This window comes from Malus sylvestris, chromosome 16, assembly GCF_916048215.2.
Source record: "Malus sylvestris chromosome 16, drMalSylv7.2, whole genome shotgun sequence".
NCBI classification, from domain to species: Eukaryota; Viridiplantae; Streptophyta; class Magnoliopsida; order Rosales; family Rosaceae; genus Malus; species Malus sylvestris.
The window spans coordinates 36,216,572-36,234,138 of NC_062275.1; the positions used below are offsets into that span (position 1 = coordinate 36,216,572).

Genomic DNA, 17,567 nt, shown 5'->3' on the forward strand with positions numbered 1-17,567 from the left:
CATTTTTTCAAAGTGCTTTGATAAAGTTAAAACACGTGAAGCTTGCAGCTCCTATTACATTGCTACGACCAAGAAGGGTAAAGGAATAGCATTACTACTTGTTGTTAGGAAGACTCCTATATATGTCGACCTTCATCCTCCACGGACAGGCAGACCTGCAAAAATGCTCAACCCTTCCTCATATCTGAGAAGGCACTCCCAACGAAACCTTTTGAAATACTCAGCTTTCTCCCCACCAATAATACCTATGCAAACCAGCCACACCAGAGCAAGAGTATCTCATATCATCAGGGTCAAAAGCAAGAGTATCCCATATCATGTTTTTTCCCTGTCTTTTCCTTTGCCCTTGTTCTTACCTGCAAGACAAGGAGAAAGAGAGCAATCAGTCAGCACTTGGAATCAAGCTTCCAGTCAGGAACTGACTGCCTAGAACCTCTTACATGATTACTTACTTGGCATTGCTCTCGAGTACTCATCTTCAACATCTTATGCTTCCAGAAAAGACACCACATCTGCCTGAGGAACGGATAGGGCAAATGAGAAGGATATAAGGAAGCATGTGGAGACAAACACAACAGAACACATGCCGATTCATCTATTACTTCGTCAACAGCAAAAGTATCCCATATCATCAAGGTTGAACGCATTCTTAATTTGATGGACTTGTTTTAACCCTTAAATTCTTGAGTTGGCCTTATACTCTGGAGGAAACCAGAAAACCCTCAAGCCCAGTTCAAGAATAAGCCTGTGGAAAGTTACTTCTTCAAAAGCAAAAGTATCTTATATCATCTCTTTTCCATTTGCTTCGCCTTATCCTTGTTGTTGTTTACGACACAAGGAGAACAATCAACCGGAAGCCGAAGTCGAACCTTCGATCCAAGTTGCTTGCTTGGAAGTCTGATTGCTTACCTTGTCTGTTACCTCTTTCGGCAAATCTCTTAGCTGGACGACTTGGGGGACTCCTACTATAGGGTTTTGTATCGCACTTGACTAAGCCCGAAACTACAAGTAAGCTTCAAGTGAAATTGATACATTACCTTGTGCATCTTCATCGGTTAAAGATACCACCCATGGATGGAGGAAAAGTACTTCCAGAGAAGACGCCACATCTACGTATGAGACACATAAGGTAAGTGAAAATGATACCACACTTCGGTACTTAGAAGTTTCGTGATTACTCAATGGGCACTTAGGGGAGCACTGTTTGTACCATACTTAACCAATCCCGAAACAACTGAGCACCGGTTAACGTTATACCGTCAATGACCCAGAAGAGTTTCCTTCCAACTAGAAGGCCAATCACAGCGCGACACGTGTGGACATCAGAAGCCAATCATAGCGCGACACATGTTAACATCAGAAGCCAATCACAACACGACACGTGTCAATGTTAGAATGAAACTAGAAACTTTCTTCTATAAATAGAGATCATTCTCTCACAATATTTCCTAATGTTATTTGTACTAAATCATTCACTAGTACTCACTAAATGAGAGCTTAAACCTATGTACTTGTGTAAAACCTTCACAATTAATGAGAACTCATCTACTCCGTGGACGTAGCCAATCTGGGTAAACCACGTACATCTTGTGTTTGCTTCCCTGTCCCTATCCATTTACATACTTATCCACACTAGTGACCGGAGCAATCTAGCGAAGGTCACAAACTTAACATTTTCTGTTCTACCAAAGTCCCCACTGATTTTGTGCATCAACAGGATTGTCCTTTCATTTGGATCCAAGGGCAAGGAACGAAAGATTGTGATTATAATATTTTAAAACCAAAAAGTTGAGATGTGATGGAACAACAGAATCTCATTTTCTCAAAAAGTAGCATACATGAAATAAAACAAAATAAGTTGGGGCAATTTAACGCCCTCGTTTTCCCAATTTAATGCCCTCTCAAAAAGGGCATATATGCCATCTTCCCTTAATATCATAGATATGACAAACTAATAATAAGTAAGAGAGAATGGTTTGCATTTTACACCACAAGGTTAGGGGTCATTGGTAAAATGGCCCATGAGATTTCAATTTTCACATGTTACACTACGTAGCATCTGAATTGCACCAATCTAATGCCTTTTTCAATTTCACAGTCTAATTAGACGTTAATTGCTGATATGGCATAGATTGTGTCCACATTTTGTCACAGCCCGTTCCGGAATTTCATATTCGTGGATATGAAATGACGGAATTGCCCTTAACGGTTGCTAAGGTACGTGTGACATGTTAATTGATAAATGTATACTCTCCTAAGTTCTTGGAAATAAATTTTTAAGTGGATTAAAAGTTGTTTACAACTTGTGTGGATAGGGACCTAAAGGAATTGGATTGTAATTGTTTTGGGTGGACCACACACACACACGGGACAAACCATCTCTCTCTTCCCTCTCAGTTTCTCTCTCTCTCTCTTCCTCTCGAAACCGTACGGACAAGGCACCAAACCTTCAAAACATCATGGATCAACGTCAAAAAGGTGAGTTTCTTCATCCTTGCAACCTCCTAAGTCGATTGGTACTAGTTTTAGAACTGGAAACCCTCGAAATCACGTGAAATCCGAACCCCAGTTTAATGTCACTGTTCATGCACACGTGAATTGTTGATTTTCAGGGAATTCTAAGCTTACAGGGAGCTTAGTGAGGTCCCAAGGAAGCTCGGAGTACTTAGTTTGAAGGTTTTGGACGTCGAGATCGTAGGGTTCGAAGTTGGCCGGTTTTCTTGGATTTTCTCCGGTAAGATTTTGTGTGTTTTTTAGTCTTAAAGTAGTATAGCGTGATTCTACATGCTTAGGGCTTTATTTTGATATAAAATGCGTAAGAAATGGTTGAGAATTGACGGAGAACAAAGAGATTGAAAAATCTCCAGTTTTCCGACCCCGGCGAAACCAGTCTGGCGACTGGAGGAAGAAGATGACGTGCATGGGGGCGCGTGCGGCATTGAAATTTTTTTCTAAAAATACCTCGACGTCCGTGACGTCGAGTAGGTCACTGTGGTATATTCATATACCCAATTTGATCATCGCATGAGAAGTTGTTACATATTGTTGGTTGTATGCTTTAAATAACGTTTTTATAGTTGTTTCGCATATAGGTGAGACCTATCACGAGGACGAGCGCATTCAAGGGCGTCACGGGGGTTACGACCCTTCGACTTACCAGTGAGTGGGCAGTTATTTTCTGTATTTACCTATATACTATTGATTTTTCCCAGAAATCGAATTTAAATAAAGGGTAAAAGACTATTTACTACCCTCATGTTTCGTGGTTTTCAACATTTAGTACATCAAGTTTTTTTCATCTCAGATTCATACCTAAAGTGTAAATTTTGGGACAGTCTCATACATCCGTTAGTCAAATTGTTAAGTTTTCCGTTAACTGTGACGTGGCGCACTGACTGGGCGCCATGTGTCATCCACGTTTTTTTTTTCTTTTTTCTTTGTTTTCTTTTCTTCTTCCTTCTTCTTCTTCTTCTTCCTCCGACTGCAACTTTCCTTTTCTTTTTTTTTTCTTCGTCCTTCTCCTTCTTCCTTCATTCCTCCTTCCTTCCCTTTCTTCCCATTCTTCCTTCTTCTTCCTTCTCATTCTCCTTCTTCTTCCTCCGAATCTGGGGAAGCTTTTTTTTTTTTTTTCTTCTTCTTCTTCCTCCGAATCTACCCAGATTCAGTTTTTTCTTTTTTTTCTTTTTTGTTCTTTTTTTTTCTTCTTTCTTCTTCTTCTTCCTTTTTCCTTCTTCTTTTTCTTCCTCCGAATCTGCCCAGATTCAGTTTTTTTTTCTTCCTCCTTTTGTTTCTTCCTTCCTCCTTCTTCCTTCCCCTTCTTTTCCTTCTTCCTTCCCCTTCTTCGTTCTTCTTCTTCTTCCTCTGAATCTGGGGGAAGATGAATTTTTTTTTTTTTTTTTGAGGAAGAAGAAGAAGAAGAAGGAGGAAGGAATGAGGAGAAAGAAGGGGAAGGAAGAAGGAGAAGAAGAAGGAAGAAAAAAAAAAGTTGCAATCAGATGAAGAAGAACAAGAAGAACAAGAAGGAAGAAGGAGGAAGAAAAAAAAAACTTCCCCAGATTTCGAAGGAAGAAGAAGAAGAAGGAGAAGGAAGAAGAAGGAAGAAGGAGGAAGAAGAAGAAGGAAGAAGAAGAAAGAAAAAAAAAAACAAACAAACTTTCCCAGATTTCGGAGGAAGAAGAAGAAGGAGAAGGAAGAAGAAGGAAGAAGGGGAAGGAACAAGGAGAAGGAGGAAGAAAAAAAAAGTTGTGGTCTGAGGAAGAAGAAGAAGAAGAAGGAAGAAGAAAAAAAAACGTGGATGACACGTGGCGCCCAGTCAGTGCGCCACGTCACAGTTAACGGGAGACTTAACAGTTTGACTAACGGATGTATGAGACTGTCCCAAAATTTACACTTTAGGTATGAATCTGAGACGAAAAAAACTTGATGTACTAAATGTTGAAAACCACAAAACATGAGGGTAGTAAACAGTTTTTCACCCTTAAATGAAAGTATGTTTTAAAATGCCATGCATGCATATTATGAAATATCTGAGTTAGTAATTGATGCATATATATATATGTAAAATGGTGTTGTGGACGCACATGTGAGTATCAGGTGAGTTTTATGTTATTCAGGTGAATTATTGATGATGTGAATTGTGTTGAGAGCTCATAACCTGCACCCCTGGTGTTAGTACTTATATTATTCACTTGCACCACACGCTCACCTTGGATCCAAGTAGGTACATGTCGTACAGACCATTAGAGGGTTCCGACATGTCGTACAGACCATTAGAGGTGGTTCCGACTTGTAGGTGATTTTAGATTATTATACAGTTGTTGATGAGAGAAACACTAGAGCGTATTCTTACACCTTTCTTATTGTACAGACTACTTCAGGTAGTTCCGATTTATATGCAGAGTAGCACCGTACAGGTCACTGTGGTGACTCCGATTGGTTGGATATTGAGGTATAAAATTAACCGTACAAGACCAGCTGCAAGGTCTCCGGTTGATTCATTATTTCACCTGTTATATTGATGCATCCTTATTTTGTTATTGACGCTTATAGCGTGGCATACTTTCTAGTTTTTGATAAAGATTTGTGATTTGAGATATATGAAGATTTATATGCATATTATGTTATTTTCTGGGAAAATATACAAGTTTTACAGCGAGGGGTTAGAAATGTTATTAATTGAAATGCTTTCGAAAAGCTTTGTTTTACTGACCCACTCAATTTTGTTTTGCGTCCCTCCAGGTTCTAGTTAGCAGTGTGGGTGGCTCACGAGGATTCCCACGGCGTTCTGATAGACTCCTTAAATGTAGGACTCACCTGCGGGTTTCGTAATTTAGTTATAGTCCTACTTGACTGCACCTAGTACTTATGCTCTAAATATGTGTGTTTCACACTTAAACTCACTCTAACATGTTAGTTGGATATTATTGCTAGTAGTTGGTTTTTATTCCTTCTTATTTCCTTTATCTTTTGCTTCCACATCGCACTTTTGGTTACGTCACGCCCACATGACGGCCAACATGCCTTGATTCTAGGATCGGGATGTGTCACATTTGAAGCACATGTAGACTAAACTATCATCCACCCAAGGGCAATTTTGACAATTACTATCTTGCGCCTAAAACACTTCATGCTTCCCAACCCAATACTCTAAATTGTTGTGACCAAGAGGTTAAATTGGTGCAATGTGTACTTCAAATGTGGGATTGGTCTATGCCACAACAACACTTAACATTTAACGAGGCACTAAAATTGACAAAGGGGTAAAATTAGTTAATTTTAAAAACTACATGGTATAATATGCGGACATTGAAATCTTGTGACTCATTTTACAAATGACTTCTAGATCTCGTAATATAAATTATAGTTAATCCTCAATTAAGATAGGTATGTAGACACAATAATACTTAGGGGTGAACATAAAAACTGCAGAATCGTGAAACCGAATCGAACCGCGACAAATAAATTGTAAAAAATCATATTAACAATAAAAGTCAACATAGGTTCAAGAACCGAACCAAACCGTTCCAACTAGCTCCAGTTTCGATTTTCATGCTGGCAGAATCGCTCCAAACCAAACTGAACCGAACCGAACCATTTATATAAATAATTAATTAAATTTAATAGTTGTATGATAAAAAGATGCATGTATATGTGAATTTATATGTATATGTTAGAGACCCGGCTTTATTGCTTCTCGAGATTCCATTCACAAATGTTCCTGCAGTTTGAACCACAATATCATGAGCTTCATAATCAAAACTTAGAAAAAAACATATACATACACGCAGAGAAATGGATGATGTACCTAATACAGTCATACAGAACTAGTAAAAGAAGTGAGTTCTGATACTCTTCCAAGTTTCCAACATATCTGCACACTACCACAAAGCTATATGTGTGAATGTGTGTGTGTGTGTGTGTGTGTGTGTGTGTGTATGTGTGTGTGTGTATATATATGCGTGTGTGAATGTATATTTCGTTTGCTACTACTTGTTTGCTTGTTGCTTGAAAAAGAGCTGCTCTTTACTTTTCGGTACCAAGGAGCTGCTGTTTACTTTCAGGTGCTATGGCGGGTTTGCTTGCTGTTGCTACCAAGTACATTGGAAGCGTGTTTCTTTTTTTGTTTGCTTGGTGCTAATAAGAACATATGCATTTTGATTTGGTATTTGAAAAGAATTTGTTTTGTTTGTAACTTTGTATTACCATTTTAGAAGACATATTTGAATGCAAGCATGCGAAAAACAAGAAAAAGAAGAAGAAGTAAACTTCGAATACAATTGTGATTTGATATTCAAATGATTTAACATTTCAAACTGTAAACCGGCATGAACTGAACAGAGACTGATGTAAACAACTATACGATTTTAGTAAAAAATTAAGCGAACCCGTACCGAACCTTACCGTTGATACTTTTCAATTTCGATTTGAGGATGGAACCGCAGCGTGCCCATCCCTAAATAGTACTCTTTTCTTTCCTTTAATTTTTGTTCCATCTAGAACAAACCAAGGCATCACTTATACCCGACCCGACTTGGCATTGCCGCACATCCGTCTACTAAACCAAGAAAACAAGGCCTCCAACAATTTTCTCACTTTTGTGTTGTATTCTTTCTTTGAGCACAAGCTAAATAAGGTGTTTTTTGGGATTCACATAAATAGAAACCAAACAAGGCCTTGGGTCTCCAACCCTCGCAAACTCTCTCTGAACCAGCCATGGCCGCGCTGCAGTACCTGGAGTCGCTGCGCAACGCGCATCCGGAGCTCGCCGAATGGTACAATTCACTCGCAGATCTGTACCAGAGGAAGCTATGGCACCAGCTCACTCTCAAGCTCGAGCAGTTCGTTGCTCTCGCCGTCTTTCAGGTCTGTTTCCCACCCCCAATTTTGGGTTTCCTTGATGCTTGAGTGTAGGAATGTGAGTTGAGACAATTTTTCTGGAGATTTAGGGTTTGTGAAATCGTTAGGTTGGGGGCTTCAAGTAGTATTTGGGTTTTGATGCTGAATTAGGGGTTTTAGGGGAAATTAATAGGAAACTGGGGTTTTGGATGGAAAAATTAGGTTTTTTTAGTGTTTGAGATTCTTCCATTTGCTTTTGTTTTCTCACTTGGGTTGTAGATCGTGATTCGTACTGGATAAGATGCACAAGTTACGCTTCAAGAGATCTTTAGAATTTTTACTTTTGGTTGCATTAAGTGACTCCCTAGTGTAAATCTATGAAAGCGTTTGCCATTGTTGTAGTTCTACACTTTTCGGGTAATTTGAGTAACTAGAGGTCCAAGAACTAGGAATCCATTCATTCTGCTTTTGAGTTTTCTTCTTTGGGAGTAACTAATTCTTTTGATCCTAATTTTTTAAATTATTAGATTGGAGCCAAAGGCTTAAATCTTGTTGCTTTTTTTTTTTTTTTTTTTCTGGGTTTTAATTCCCTTGGAACCCATTCCAGTTACATTTATTTGTCTGGGAGCAAAGTGGGTTTGTAACTGTTTGAAGTAAGCTGCTTAATTAGCATGTGGCTGCTTAATTATCATGTAGCTCCATGCATCAAATAATTTGTATTTTTGTATGTATACTTTGTGGCGTGCAATTTAACTTTCTTTGCTACCTGGAGGAGGGTGGAGCTTATAGGAGGTTAAATGGGTTCCTGTTATGGGGTTACGCAGTTATAGCAAAGTTGTTTAAAGTGTTTAGTATGACCCATGCATTGTATAGAAACATATATCAAAGTAAATTACAGTTTAAAAGCTACTTTTAAGATTCTTTCCAACTGCCTTTACCAAAATTAACCCATAGTCTAATTGTTCTCTCTTTCTCAATGTATTTTTTTACAACATTGCCATGTTTTCGTAGATTAAGGAATTAACTGAATTAGATTGGAGACCCTTCATGTTTAAAAGGTGAGAATAATGGAATTTGAACTGTTATCCAATATAAATAATAAATACTTTATAAGATATAGAGACTATCTCGCAAATAATTGAGGCTAGTTTAAGTACTTTATTGTAGTTGTCACAAATGTGACACAATAGGTATTGTATTTTCTATTCAGTTTTCGATCTCTATGCAGGGCATTTATCATGAGAAATGCATTTATAACATTTCAGCATGCATGTAACTGGAAAAAATAAAAACATTTAGGCATGCATTTGCATGGAACTAGGTTTGCCATCCTTATCCCAAGGCCAGTAGCATGATTGCTTTGTAAGTTATAAGTGGTCATGTTTAGCTTCCTTTGTGCCTTCACATCACATGTTATGGTTGTGTGCCGTAAGGAATTTAATTGTTGAAGTATGTTTTTATCTTAATCAGGATAATGCTATTTTACAAATATGTGCATCTTGAGATGAGATTAGATTGCACTTATCTATACTTGACCAAACATGTCACTAGCATTGATAAAAAGTACAAAGCCAATTAGCATGGGATTCATCTGGTTCTATGTTTTATCATGTAATTCATTTGCACGAAGAATTTCATTAACCTGGCACATTTTCTTGAATAATTGAATTCATGAATTGTTGAATTGTGGTATGTTGAATGCCGTTATGTATTATCTCTTAATACTAGTTGCTAGTATTATGTCTGTGGATGTATGTACAAGTTGTATTTTTTCTTGAATTGGTAAGCATTCCAGTATGACGTTTTGTTTCTTGGATGTGTCCTTTCTTCCCACAACTGACTTTTGTTTCTTATTATTGAATATCAGGCTGGTGATGCTTTAATACAGTTATACCACAATTTCATCACCGATTTTGAGACTAAAATCAACCTTCTCAAGCTTGCACACTTTGCGGTCATCGTTTCTCGACAGTACCCAGAGAAGGAAGCTGCTATCAGTTACCTAGAAGGGGTGATTGAGAAGCTTCAAGCCACTAGAGAGCAACGCATAGAGGAACCAATCCTTTACATTAAGATGCAAATAGCAATATTCAAACTTGAGCAACAAGACCAAAAAGAATGCAAAAGGCTTCTAGAAGATGGAAAGACTACACTTGACAGTATGACTGACATTGATCCATCTGTATATGCTAGCTATTATTGGGTATCATCTCAATATCATAAGTTTCGTCAAGAATTTGCTGAGTTCTACAAAAGTGCTCTTCTTTATCTAGCATACACATCAGTGGAGTCGCTCTCAGAATCATTCAAGCTGGTATGCATTGATACTCTTATTCGTGAACCATTTTCCTTTGCAGTTATTCCTAGTTTCTACATCCCATCATTATTTTGGAATGTTATGTTACAAGAAGTCGCACTTGGTGCGATGGCAAGTGCCTTCGTCCATGAGCGGTAGGTCTCGGGTTCGAGACTTGGGAGCAGCCTCTCCATAAAATGGGGGTAAGGCTAGCCGACATTCACCTCTCTCAGACCCTGCATAAAGCGGGAGCCTTGTGCACTGGGTACGACCTTTATGTTACAAGAAGGCTTGAAATCTGTAGTTGCACATACATAATAGAGACGAATTGTTTGTTAAATTTAAATATCTTCCATTTCTTATGATTGCATCTCCCTCGGCAAAACATCTCTTCTAAATATTCCTGTCTGCAGGATCTTTTAAATGCATGTGTATTTATTAAACTGTCTCTGGCTTTGCTTTCACCAAATCACTAGTTTTGTAGAAACACAAAGCATTTTCGTGCTTCAAGTGTTATAATTTGTTGAGTTCCATGCTTGGATTCAAATCTTCCAAAGCATGCTTTGCCTTATAAATATATTATGCCAAAAGAATAAAATAAAGAGAATGGACAATCTTCTACTTCCTGCCATCATGAGTTACCCATATGATTGTAACCATAATTTTAATAGGGTAGTTTAGAGAATACAACTTAATGTGAAGATGTTATTGGTTAGACAAATATGGAATAGGATTAATGTCAGGGAACTTAACCTTTTATGTTCTTGAATAGAAATGGTGTAGTATAATTTTTATTTATTGTAGCATAGGTGGGCAAAAGATGAGAAATGCATTCAATTCTTTTTCTGTCAGTTAATTGGGGATTTCTGGTTTGCAAGAACTGGAAAGGTTTGTAGTTGCATGTTAGTACCCTTCTAGGAGAATCCATTAACTTGGCTAAGTGCACTTGTAGTGTGCAGGCTGCCTTGAACATTGACTCTGTTCAACCCATAGTTAATTAAGGGTATCATTTCATAGTTTTTATTTTTTACTGGTTCAGTATGCATTTGAACAGTTGTGATTAGGGCATGAGTGGTAGCCTCTGCGGACAGTAATATTTATCTTTCAGATGCCTATGAGTCAACTGTTCATATTTGGTAACTTTTTAATTTTATTTTTACTTCTTAGTGACTGATTGGTAGTTTATTTTGTTTAATCCATGATAATTTTTAACGGTTTGGTTGTTTGCATCGTATTTAAGGATCTGGCATTTGATTTGTCCCTTTCTGCGCTCCTGGGAGATAATATCTACAACTTTGGAGAGCTGCTTGCGCATCCTATTGTAAGAACATTTTTGCAGAGTATTTTGTTTGGTTTCATAATATTTTGCTTCCTGTGCACTGCGTGTTACTTGGAAGAGTTCCCTTTCAAGATGCACAAGGTGTTTTTGTTACTTTATATGATATTTTTTTGCACCAAATACTAGGACATTGGATTTGAAATTGATCAGAAACTAAGTCATGCAATGCGCAACTAAGCCTGTATGTAGATTCGCAATGCAGTCTTGTTGATACTGCTATTTATCATACACTGTACAGTCACCAGTTATTACCGCAATTCGTGTACCCTTTTTTCACTTCGGTTTTATTTTCACTTTCCCACCTAGAGCCTGATAAATTAATTTTGATTTCTACTGGTATAGACTATCATGAAGTGATTGTCATCTCAAACCTAGTTGCCTGGATCTTTGTATGATATGTGCATACATGGTTCTTTGTACATGGATAAATGTTTGTACATTGGGTTTGCATAATGGTTTAGTGAACCATGTGGTTTTAGGATCTGAATTTCTCTTATCTACCCTACCGTGGATGCTTGCACTGTCCATTAGTGTTTTAGTGGATGACCTTATATAGATATTAAGTACATACCTAAAAAGTTTCTATGTAGTTGCCATGTGTTTCTTCTGATATGTGTAGGCTACATTATACTAAGTTATTTGCGCTTCACTTTTCTTTTTTAGTAGATGACAAATTTTAACAATCTATGCAGATTAAGAGCCTTCTAGGGACAAAGGTAGAGTGGCTTTACTATATTCTTCAAGTGTTCAACTCTGGTGATTTAGTTCGGTATCAAGAATTATGTCGTGTGCACAATGCTGCTCTGAGAGCACAACCAGCATTAGTTGAAAATGAGAAGAAGCTTTTGGAGAAGATTAACATTCTGTGCTTGATGGAAATTATCTTCAGGTTTGTGTGTTCTAGATTGTCCTTTCACTTGTAATCTGTAACAAAGGTGTGTGCTTTTGAACTACTATTCACTAAGTTGATATGGTCCTTGCAGCCGGCCATCTGAAGATCGGACTATACCATTGAGTATCATTGCAGAGCGCACCAAACTTTCTGTTGAGGATGTGGAGCATCTTCTTGTGAAGAGCCTTTCCGTAAGTTCCTGTATTCTTAAACTTGGACAGTGAATTAATTTGGATTGTCCAAACTAAAGTTCTACAAGCCCTGCCTTTTCATTTCTCCCCACTTGCAGATGTATACCATTAGAGAAGACTGATTTTTATGACGACAGTTCTCAATGCATGTCTTAGTAACAAGTAAAGATTAAGTACTCACAACGATACTTTTCATAACTCTTGCATTCAGAATAGGGAAACAATTTTTTTTTTTTTAAAATGAGATGCTTATGATTTGAGAGACTGAACTTTTTACTTGGTAAAGTGCTAGTATTCTAAAGTTGATCACATGAACACGTTTGAGACATGTTAGATCCTATGTATATGGTATTGGCATTTCAAATCTTATTTGCACATATGTAGTGGGTTTCACACTTTCAATTCAATATAACTGACCTAGGATATATTGTATGTTGCATGTAGCATGCAGCATGCAGCATGCAGCATGCAGCATGTGACATGCAAATGAGTGTAAATAATTATATGTTTTTCTTGTATTTATTTGTAATATTATTTTACATACAATTTAGTTTCGGACAATAAATTTAAGGCCTTTATTGCATCTAATTGTTTTGCAGTTGTATAGCTGTCTTGTACAATAGTTGTAACAAGGGAAGATTTAGGATAGTAGTTTCTGCCTTAACAAGGAAGTAATTAATCGGATTTTTTTCTCTCTGTTTTTGCGGGGTTTACTGAAGACTTGGCACTGGTAATTTTATAAATAAAAGGAGACCGAATACGTTATGATTTGTAATTATTATGTATCGTATGGATTTTGGTAGTTTCTTTGTTAATCTGATTTGCATTTGGATTTTCTATATTGCAGACAAGCAGGGTGTTGGATGATTTATTCACTTATTCTGTAGTTAGAAAGTGTTGTTTTCTTTCTATTTTCTATTTAATAATTATGGGAGAGATGTTGAGTGCAGGTTCATCTGATTGAGGGAATAATCGATCAGGTTGAGGAGACGGTGCATGTGTCCTGGGTGCAGCCAAGAGTATTGGGGATTCCACAGATCCAATCTTTGCGTGATAGGCTGGACGGTTGGTTGGACAAAGTCCATACTGCTTTGTTATCGATCGAGGCGGAAACACCTGATTTGGTTGCGTCTTGAGTCGCCTCTTGCTTTATTTTCTGCCCAGTGTAACAAACCCTTATCGGAGAAATGGGGGGTTCAAAATGCAAGGGGGCCAGGAAACACTAGTTTTCGGTTGATTGAGCACTTTGGGCCAACTTTGTTTATGCTGCTTTTCTTATTGGTGAAGCTTTTTGGTTGAATCATTTTCCTGGAAGGAGCGGCCTTGTGTACTGTACTTGGGAGTAATACTCCATTGTTTAGTGGCATGGCATGCCTAGAGACATGGTGAATCGATTAAAATGCGCTGTCGTTATACCTTTGTATTTTGAATTTTCCTTTCCCTAGATAACCTAACTTTATGCTTTTTCATTAGTTTTAATGATTTTCTCCTTCTCGCTACTTGTTCGTTTCGCCGTAAATGTTTTCATGTTCCGTTACTCGCTGATGGATGAATTCAGCTTTGACAAAATTGTAATCTCTGCTGCCCGTTGCAGCTGGAGATTGCTTCTCTCAAGATAGCAGAAAGTAGCGTTGCTCACAAGTGTTTCTACTATAACTACTTTTATTTTAAATCTTTGGCTTCTTAGCTTGAAATCACCCTTGAGATTGGTTAACTTTTCACTTTTTTCATTGTGATTTTAAATTGATACAAGTGGTATTTGAGTTTGTCTATCGTTATCGTTAATTATTTTGATCGTTTCGTAAAAAAATCTCTATTAAATAAGGGTCAAAATAACAAAAATATCATCAATTTAATAAAATAAAATAAAATAAAAAAGCCAAATTAATCTAATAGAAACTAAGAGAATTTGTGTCATTTTATTCTTATTGAACAAACATTCTTCATGAGATTAGGTGGGCTAGGTGGACAACTAAGCAAATGTAGGCGCATTTTTTTAATTTTCAAACACCTACAAACTAATCGGAACGGTAGTCAGCCGCCTAGCATCAAGACAAGGCCTAAGCGGTGTTAGGTGAGAATTTTTAGAACGGTGCTTATCACACAATACTGTTGGATTAAATGAATTAAAAAAGATTAATAGCAAAAAAATTTAAAAAGTGAGGAATAAAAATGTGTACGTAAATAGAAGTATCCAAACTCAATCAGGAAGAGTCCTAGGTTTAGCTAGCTCCAGACAAATTTTTCTCCCGAGCAGCCTCTCCCTCTTTTAACGTAACCCGCGCTAACTCTCTCGTATCTCTCTTCTCTATGCGCTCTCCGCTCCACTGTCCACTTCTCCTATCTCCGAACAAGGTAAACTCTCTCTCTCTCTCTCTCTCTCTCTCTCTACATATATATATATATATATATATATATATATATATATATAATTAGTTTTGGTCCAAGTGATTTTCTTTATTAAATTTCGGTGCTGTAGAATTTGTGAAATTGGGATTAGCAGTGTTGTGTTGATATGGTTTGGGAAATTGGTTGAGAGCTATCTTCTCCAGATTCTTTTCTTAGCTTCTGTGCTTCTGTTGTTGTTGTTGTTGTGAGTCTGAGTCACACCCAATGCCATTGCAGAATAATTCAATGGATTATCAATGCAGTGCTGCGGCCATGGGAGGGCTACCTCTCTAGCCCTAGCTCCTGCTCCATTCCAAACAGTTGGTCACCTTGAAGCTAATTCACAATAATCGCCCGCCAAGTGGCTGCCCTGCTCTCCTCTTCTGCTCGATTCAACTTCCAACTTTGAGTGAGGTTAATTTCGCCCCCCCCCCCCCCACTCAATTTCTTTTTCTTTCAAGTTTGGTGTTTGAGAAATTGAAATGTCAAAAACTGACTAATAGTAATACGACTGTAGATTGCTTCCTAGTTCTAACATGAACATAGTCAAGCTGCTCGTGCCCACAGTCAAGCGATTGAATGATGTCACAAAGTATTGTCGAGGTAAACCCAAGTTCCATTCACTCGTGTTTTTTTTTTTATGTCGTAGCAATATAAAAATATGTTTTTCATTGGTGAAGAAATCCTTGCATGTATAATAGCATCAAAGGCAGTCGATGGGAAAAGAGACTATGAATTTGTATCACTAATGCTTAATTTTGAGTACAGAGGCCTAAACAGCCTTCCTAATGCTTGTTTACACTTTCAATGCAGCATCGTGTTCTTCTTTCATACATTCATCCCCAAACTTCTCAGCACAAGTTCATTCTCCGGACCAGGAGGTAGTGATTGCTTTGGGAAGCAATGTGGGTGACAGACTGCATAATTTCAATGAAGCCTTGCAGTTAATGAGAAAATCGGGCATACACATCACAAGACATGCTTGCTTGTATGAGACAGCGCCAGCCTATGTGACTGATCAGCCTAATTTTCTCAACTCTGCTGTTAGAGCTGTTACACAACTTGGGCCTCATGAGTTATTAGGAGCACTGAAGAAAATTGAAAAGGACATGGGTCGTACTGATGGTATTAGGTATGGTCCCAGGCCAATCGACCTGGATATATTGTTCTATGGAAAGCAAAGAATCAGTTCTGAGATTCTTATGGTCCCCCATGAAAGAATTTGGGAAAGACCATTTGTAATGGCCCCACTAATGGATTTGCTGGGTTCAAGTATTGACAACGATACAGTTTCTTGTTGGCATTCTTTCTCAAACCATTCTGATGGGCTTTTTGATTCTTGGGAGAAATTGGGCGGTGAACCACTCATTGGAAAGGAAGGACTGAAGAGGGTTTTGCCTATTGGAAACGGCTTTTGGGACTGGTCAACGAAAACCTCGGTAATGGGTATCCTTAATTTGACCCCAGATAGTTTTAGTGATGGAGGAAAGTTTCAGTCTGTGGAGGCAGCAATTTCTCAGGTCCGTTCAATGATTTCAGAGGGGGCAGATATGATTGATATTGGCGCACAGTCTACACGGCCAATGGCTTCTAGGATTTCAGTTCAACAAGAACTGGATAGACTAATTCCTGTCTTAGAAGCAGTTATTGGGCTGCCTGAAGCAGAGGGAAAGATTGTATCTGTGGACACATTTTATTCAGAAGTTGCGGAAGAAGCAGTCAGTAAGGGTGCTCATATTGTAAATGATGTATCTGCCGGGCAGTTGGACTCTAACATGTTAAAAGTCGTTGCTGACCTTAAAGTTCCTTACATTGCAATGCACATGAGGGGAGATCCATTGACAATGCAGAACAGTGAGAACCTGCAATATGATAATGTTTGTAAGCAGGTTGTGTCTGAGTTATACTCGAAGGTGAGAGAAGCTGAAATATTAGGCATCCCCGCTTGGAGGATGATAATTGACCCTGGACTTGGATTTTCAAAGAACCGTGAACACAATTTGGAAATCTTAATGGGGTTACCAAATATTCAAGCAGAGATTGGGAGGAAAAGTTTGGCTTTGTCTCATGCGCCCATACTAATTGGACCTTCGAGAAAGAAATTTTTAGGTGAAGTTTGTAATCGCACTGCTGCGACTGAGAGAGATGCTGCTACTGTTGCTTCTGTCACTGCCGCAGTCCTGGGCGGAGCAAATATTGTAAGAGTACATAATGTAAGAGATAATGTAGATGCTGTAAAGCTATGTGATGCAATGCTGAGACAGAGGAGATCTATTCCTCCGAGTTATAAAAAATGATGACAACTCAGCCCATGAAATGCATAAAAACGGAGATTGGAGCAAAGCATTTGGTAGCCGGGAATAATGCTCACGAAAAGAGAATGGATGAGTTAGCATCTGTTTTCAGGTGCAATGTAGGGAGGGCTTCCAATGAAGTACCTAGGACTCTCAGTTTTACTTTGTCTTTGTTTCTGTGACCGACCACAAAGGGTGCTATTACATTTTTCAGAGGAAAGGATAAATGATATTTAAGAAAGGCCCTGCCCATGCCCAGGCCAGGTAATTGCAATTATTTTATTTTTATTGTCAATTCAGTCATTAACTGCTTAAGGTGAAACTGAAACCATGGGGGGGTAACATCTCTTCTTTTCTTTTGTTTTTTTGGTTGAAAAGAAAAACTAAAAACATTCAGGAACCACTTTCCCTGGTCTTATTGTACTAGTAGGAAGGCGTTCACAACATTCGGAAATTCACTACTGAACATGAGGAGCCCATCCCATGTACAGTGATTTTCGTTTGATGCTGTGCATAATTCGTATAAATGAAGTTATTTTTCAGTCAACCGAAAGCGTGATTATAAAAAGCCAAAAAATATTGGTTGTAAAAGAGTACAAGAATTAATTCAAGTTATAAGCAGGAGTAGAAGCTCAGTCATGAGTTCATGATAGACTTGTTTAGAATTCCCCTTCCGGGAATGATAAACTAAGTAAATAAATATAGGCCATAACCTAAACTATGCCTTCCATAGGATATTTGAAGCCTCCTCATGGCAGAAGAAGTTACCGGATGAATCATCTCTAATCAATTCACATCCCCAGCCCCACCTCTCCAATAAGAAAAGTAAACT

The 17,567-nt window shown here is 38.1% G+C and overlaps 2 protein-coding genes across 3 annotated transcripts; both read left to right on the forward strand.

Annotated features, from left to right (window-relative positions):
- Nucleotides 1–7,075: 7,075 nt before the first annotated feature.
- LOC126607208 (26S proteasome non-ATPase regulatory subunit 13 homolog B-like) lies at nt 7,076–13,552 on the forward strand. Its single transcript, XM_050274730.1, has 6 exons — nt 7,076–7,362; nt 9,203–9,649; nt 10,872–10,952; nt 11,663–11,859; nt 11,954–12,053; nt 13,004–13,552. Exons 1-6 carry the CDS (start codon nt 7,213–7,215, stop codon nt 13,187–13,189), a joined length of 1,161 nt encoding a protein of 386 aa, XP_050130687.1. The 5' UTR covers nt 7,076–7,212; the 3' UTR covers nt 13,190–13,552.
- Nucleotides 13,553–14,264: 712 nt separating this feature from the next.
- Nucleotides 14,265–17,138, forward strand: LOC126607207 (folate synthesis bifunctional protein, mitochondrial-like). 2 transcript variants are annotated; one of them, XM_050274728.1, is made up of 4 exons: nt 14,265–14,408; nt 14,679–14,855; nt 14,959–15,044; nt 15,255–17,138. In XM_050274728.1, exons 3-4 carry the CDS (start codon nt 14,978–14,980, stop codon nt 16,736–16,738), a joined length of 1,551 nt encoding a protein of 516 aa, XP_050130685.1. In that variant the 5' UTR covers nt 14,265–14,408; nt 14,679–14,855; nt 14,959–14,977; the 3' UTR covers nt 16,739–17,138. The 2 variants fall into 2 exon arrangements, with proteins under 2 accessions (XP_050130685.1, XP_050130686.1); XM_050274729.1 differs by having other exon boundaries at nt 14,705–14,855; nt 15,255–16,976.
- Nucleotides 17,139–17,567: the final 429 nt, after the last annotated feature.